At 43.2% G+C, this 5,951-nt stretch overlaps 1 protein-coding gene across 1 annotated transcript; it reads right to left on the bottom strand.

The window, feature by feature from the left end:
* Positions 1–501: 501 nt before the first annotated feature.
* Positions 502–1,272, bottom strand: LOC145823820 (uncharacterized). Its single transcript, XM_082923345.1, has 2 exons — positions 715–1,272; positions 502–516 (listed from the first exon to the last, which is right to left on the bottom strand). Exons 1-2 carry the CDS (start codon positions 1,270–1,272, stop codon positions 502–504), a joined length of 573 nt encoding a protein of 190 aa, XP_082779471.1.
* Positions 1,273–5,951: the final 4,679 nt, after the last annotated feature.

The raw sequence follows: 5,951 nt of genomic DNA, 5'->3' as shown, positions 1-5,951 counted from the left end.
AGCATCGGCAGAACCTGGCTTGGTTCAAGGAGAAAGACTCTGCATTGGTTGTCCAGCTGCCTAGGGATGTGACCATGATGGACTCCCTCATGAAGGGTTTGATTTGATTTAGGGTGACTCTGTTATGATTTCCTCCATTTTCTTTTCTTTATTTTGTTGTTTCATTGGGCCTGTGGCGCCTTTGGCGCCTTTTCTTTTCCTCTTCTCTGTCACAACTTCTTTTCAAACATTGTAATCATGTTTTGGAAGTTTGACTTTATTGAAAAGTGTGGATGTTTTATAGTACTTTGAATTTCATTTCCTCGCCCTCCTTATACAGTTTCTAAAGATAAGCAAAACTCTTGCAGTGAACAAAAATTCATCATGACTAAGCTTTTACGAGGATAAAATTTCACTAAGTATGGAAAACTTTCCTCACACTAAGTGTATATGAGAGTAACAGGTTTACTAAGTGTATGACACTTTCTTTAGACTTTGCTTTGGAAGCATTAACAAAGAAACTTACAACTCTTTTTCCTGGAAAAAAAAAATTAAGGAAAATATTCTTTGACATACTTGGTGTTAACAGGGCCAGTTCTGAACCCATCATCTACTCTTGTCAACTTGTAGTACCCGTTGCTGCTTGCCTCAGCAACTTTGTAGGGGCCTTCCCATCTGGGTGAGAACTTGGGGATTGGTTTCCCCCCGCATGATTGCGTCCACTGTCTTCCATACCAAGTCCCCCTTATTGAACTTCCTGTGTTGAACAGATTGATTGTAGGCACGAGCTATGGATTGATGATACTTTTCCATTGCCCACAAGGCCCGATCTCTTCTTTCTTTGCCTGCCTCTATGTCATTTTTCCTATTGTCTGGAACTAAGTGTGCTGACATAGCCATTCTTGCCGAGGGTATTGCCAACTCAACTGGTAACACAGCTTCAGACCCATATACTAGGGAAAATAGGGTTGCCTGAGTTGGCTTCTTCTTTGACGTTCTATACACCCAGAGTGCTACAAGGAGTTGTTCAAACCATTTGCCCCCTACTTCATCCATAATTTTACTCAATATTAGGATGAGGGTTTTGTTGGTCGCCTCGGCTTGTTTATTCCCTTGGGGGTAATATGGACAAGACTTGTGGTGCTTAATCTGGTAGGCGTCCAGCAGTCTTTCCACATGACGATTTACAAAGGGAGTTCCATTGTCAGAAAACATAACTTTGGGTATGCCAAACCTATAGATTATGTTTTCGTTGATGAAGTTGGTTACTCCTGCCCTGTCTACCTTCCTCATCGGTATAGCCTCTACCCACTTGGTGCTGACTTCAGTCACTGCAAGTATCCATCTTTAGCCTTTGGATTGCTGTGCTATAGGACCCATTATGTTGAATGCCTCTGTATGAAATGGGTAAGGAGTTTCGATATTGTGTAATTCAACCACCGGTGTATGTATCAAGTTCCCAAACTTCTGGCATGATTGGAATCTCCTCACAAAGTTCTTAGTAGCTTCTTTCATTGTTGGCCAATAGTAACTGAGGTGAATGAGATGTCCATATAATCGCTACCCTCCTTGATGCTCTGTCTTGTGGGCTTCACTCAACACCTCATTTTCTTCATCTTTTGATAAACACACCAAAGGTTCCCCTTCGAAGCTTCTTTGGTACAGCTTGCCTTGGTCAAGGAAGAAGTGGAGGGCTCGCCTCTTAACTCTAATTGCATCGGCTTTGTTCTTGGGCAGTGCGCCCCTTCTAAGGTAGTCGATATATGGCTGCCTCCATTCTTCACTGCTTAGGAAATGGGCTTTCTCTTCCTTAGGATGGGACTGACACTTTGTACATTGCCTCTGCAACTCAGTTCTTCTTTTTCCATCTTTGGCTAGTAATATCCTTGACTCTGTATCCGTCGGTATAGACTGATATCTCCATCTCCATAGGACTTAGCATGGATCTGCTTAAGTCTGTAAGTTGCTTCTTGTCTGCCGAAGCACCTTGACAACAGGTTGTTGGGACTGCAAAAATACAATTCTCCTCTAAGGAGCAGAAACGATGCAAGCTCTGCTAGTTTAATTATTCCCTGGCATGTTTTCAACTACTGGATTATATTTTCTTTCCACCCTTCAGCATCTTGCTCTGTATGCTCTTCGGCTAACACTGCTGGTGCTACTCTTTTCTCGATGATGATGGCTATACTATCATCTGGTATATCCACCTTTGCGCCTAGTGTAGGCAAGGCATCGGGGAAACGGTTGTGTGTTTGAAGAGTATGCTGGATTTGGACATTATCAAACTGAGTGACCAGCCTTTGAACTACAGTGCGATATGGGGCCAACAGAGGCTCTTTCAATGCGAAATCACCCACTGTTTGCTTGGCAACTAGCTTGGAGTCGTCCCAAATTTTCAACTTGTAAAGGCCCTTTTTTTCGGCAGTAATTTGACCCAATATCAACACCTCATATTCAGCCTTGTTGTTTGAACATTAGAAGTCAAGCTTATATGATAGATGAAACTTCTCTTCTTCTTGATTGGTTAGTGTTATGCTAGCTCCACCTTTCCCAGCTCTGGTAGCTCCATTAAATTTTAAGTCCCAATAAGTCTCAACTGCAACCGCTAAGACATGGACCTCACCTGATAGAGGTACCTTTGCAGGTTCATGTTCACCAGATGGGAATTGGGTCAGTAAGTCTACAAGTGCTTGGCTCTTAATAGCCTTGGGAGTAACACAGGTGATGTCATATTCTGTTAGAGCCAAAAGCCATCTTGCCATTCTTCCAGTCAGAGCGGGCTTGCTCAGCAAGTAACGGACTGGATCACTCCGAGTCACAACCTGGATCAGATGTGCCAAAAAATAGTGGTGTAACTTCTGTGCTGTGAAGATTAAGGCTAAACAATGCCTCTCAATTTGGGTATATCGCAACTCGGCAACATTGACATTGTGACTGATGTAATAGATGGGCTTCTCAGCGCCATCTATGTCTTGGACAAGTAGCGCTTCAATAGACCGAGGTGTAGAGATCAGATACAATAGCAGAGCCTTTTTGGGTTGTGGGGGCAATCACTGTAAGTGGAGACGTAAGTTCTTTATTCACCATATCAAATGCATGTTAGTGTTCTCACAACCATTCAAACTTGTGATTCCCTTTTAGCAGTGTCCCAAAGGAAAAGGTTATCTCAGCAAGGGCTGGAATGAACCTCCTAAGGTATGACACTTTATCTAAGAATTTCTTTAAGGCCTTTTGAGAGTGTGGCCGTGACATCTCCATGATTGACTTGATATTATCCCCATCTACTTCGTTCCCCCACTGGTGTACCAACAAGCTATGACTACAGTGTTCCAAATCATCCACATATACTTTCACTTCATGGTATAACATGTCATGGAACACTGCAGTCATAGCTTATTGGTAGGTTACCTCCGCATTTTTCAAACCGAAAGGCATTATCGTATAGAAAAAATTTCCCATTGGCATTTTGAAAGCCGTCTTTTTTGCATCTTCCGATGCCATTTTGATCTGGTTATAAACACTAAACCCATCCATAAAGGAGAACATCTGATGGCCTGCAGTAGAATCAACAAGTGTGTCAATATGGGGCAATGGAAACTCATCTTTCGGGCAGGCATTATTCAGGTCGTGAAAGTCTATGCAAACCTTGATCTGACCAGTCTTCTTTTGCAGAGGAACAATATTTGCCAACCAGGTTGGGTACTGTATAGGCTCAATGTACTTAGCCCTCTGCCACTTTTCTATCTCCGCCTTAATCTTTGTATCAAGATCAGGGTGATACTTTCAATCATGCTGCTTGATTGGCTTAGAGTTGGGGAAAGTGTCCAAATAATGAGTGACAAGAGATAGGTCAAGACCAGGCATGTCGTCGTATGTCCAAGCAAAGACGTCATTGTACCGTTTCAGTAGTGTTATCAATTCTACCTCAGCTGCTGGAACCATTGTATCACTGATAAACACGGGCTTGCTCCACTCTGGTAAGTCGCTAAGGTTGACCTCAGCAAGTACTTCCTACTACGTTTTGGGTCTATCTTGCATGCATTTGGGGGCAGGCTCAGGCATCTCCACCAACCTTTCTTAGAACTCAGCATCGTCACATTTATTCATCTCAGGTCCATCCTCCTAAGATACGAAGTCTGTCCCCCGAGACCGTCATAAGTAGTAAACTGTCTTGCCACCCTTGCTCACCTTAACAATCTTGGGTAGAGAACTTGTGGATTTGCTACTCCTTTTCTGTCCACTGCATTCTAGAGCAGTCTCTACATCTCGAATGTCTTTCCACTTTGGCAATTTTACCCCTGCAACCTTACCAATCCTTGGAGTTTTATCCGTTGACAACTCAGTAAAGAAAACTACATCTGAATAATGTGCCTCATCTACTTTGAATGGGCTTTCAGATGTATTTATGGTTACTGTGCGCTTTCCCAACTTTGCCTTTACGTATTGGTGAAAACTTGACGGGATAGCTCCATATCGATGCATCCAAGCTCTGCCAAGTATCATGTGATAATTTGTGTCTGCTTCAATCACGTGGAATTTAGTGGCGAATCGAATCTTGCCAACTGCTAAGTCCACTATAATACGGCCCTTAGTAACCTTCTTCTTACCACGATATCCCATTATAGGGATGGGTTGGCAGACCATCCTGGTGTAGACACCCTATTTTTGACCGTCCTCAAGACTTGGACGTCACCGCTTGAACACCCGGTGATCATCCTTGTTTGTGTTCGTCTTGAGTTCCCGGAGGTCTCGGCTACGCGCCTTGCCTCAGGACCTCTCGACTCGACAGTTTTGTGTCTGGTTTTGTACCAAACACTTGTGCTTTGCCTTGGAAGGGCAGGGAATGGCTTGTGGGCCATCCCCACACATCACCGGCCAGGGTTTGAGGCCACCGGTTGTGTTTTGCTTCCACCGGCCAAATGTTTGGTCGGCCGGCACTATATATGGCCGGCCGGCTATCTTTTTTTGGTCAATTGCATTTTTGGCCGGCCGACTACTGTACATCTGCTTTTGCAGATATTTTTGTGCAGCTGCAATACACTTTCACCCCCTCCATACACGTGTATGGAGGGATTGCCCTCTTGTTAGCTTCCTTTGGAAGCTTTACAAGACCATTTGGTCTACAAAAGAGAGGGTCTTCTCTCTTGTTTAAGGGTTAGACAAAATTAGACAAGTTAGGCATTATTTTTTAGAGCTTTGAGTTCTAGGGTTAGGGTTTGTATATATCCTATCTCTATATCTGTCTTTCTTGGTGTATTTGTGTGTGTTTTAGGCCTTAGTATTGCACACAAACACCTACTACTACACCTTTCTCATGGAACTGAGGTTTTAGAGGGTTGTTTTTGAAGTTTTGAAGCTGGTTTGGACCTAGGGAGACTGCTGGTCCACCATTTGTGAAGAGGGTCTACAAGGATAAGACTTTTGTCCCTTTTTACCCCATTTTTGCATAGCTTTTTAGCCTATCTTGCATCTGTTTTTGAGCTTAGTGTATAACATATAAAAGTTGTGTTTTTACTTGCTCTAAGTAGTTGCTTAAGGGTGTTTCAAGCTTTGGGGTTGTTTGACCTCTCTTAATCCTTGAAAGGCTCCATTTTGTGCCATTTTGGTTGAGCTCCGGGATCATTATGTTTGGGCCTCCTCACCACTAAAATCTTGAGGGATTTCAGAGGTGAGGATGGTGCCTTGAGGTCCCAAGAAGGAGAGGGCCACCCCTTCTCCTTGTTGTCCTTGAAAAGGGCCTTTTTTAGCCTCTTGAGGGAGCATATAGTTTGAGTATGTATTGACCATGCCTTGACTGATTTTCAAGCTTATTATGTCATAATATAGCATTGTTGTATGTTGGTTTTGGTACACCATGCTTGTCTAGCATACATACCTTGTAATGCCATGATTTGCCTCAATACATGCATAGCATTTAGACTACCATGCTTTTGTGTTTTGGCCAAGCTTTGTGAAGCTTATATGCATATTTT

Source organism: Camellia sinensis, chromosome 4 (assembly GCF_055761805.1).
Source record: "Camellia sinensis isolate YWXY chromosome 4, ASM5576180v1, whole genome shotgun sequence".
In the NCBI taxonomy this organism is placed as follows: Eukaryota; Viridiplantae; Streptophyta; class Magnoliopsida; order Ericales; family Theaceae; genus Camellia; species Camellia sinensis.
This window is presented reverse-complemented; position numbering and strand designations above follow the sequence as displayed.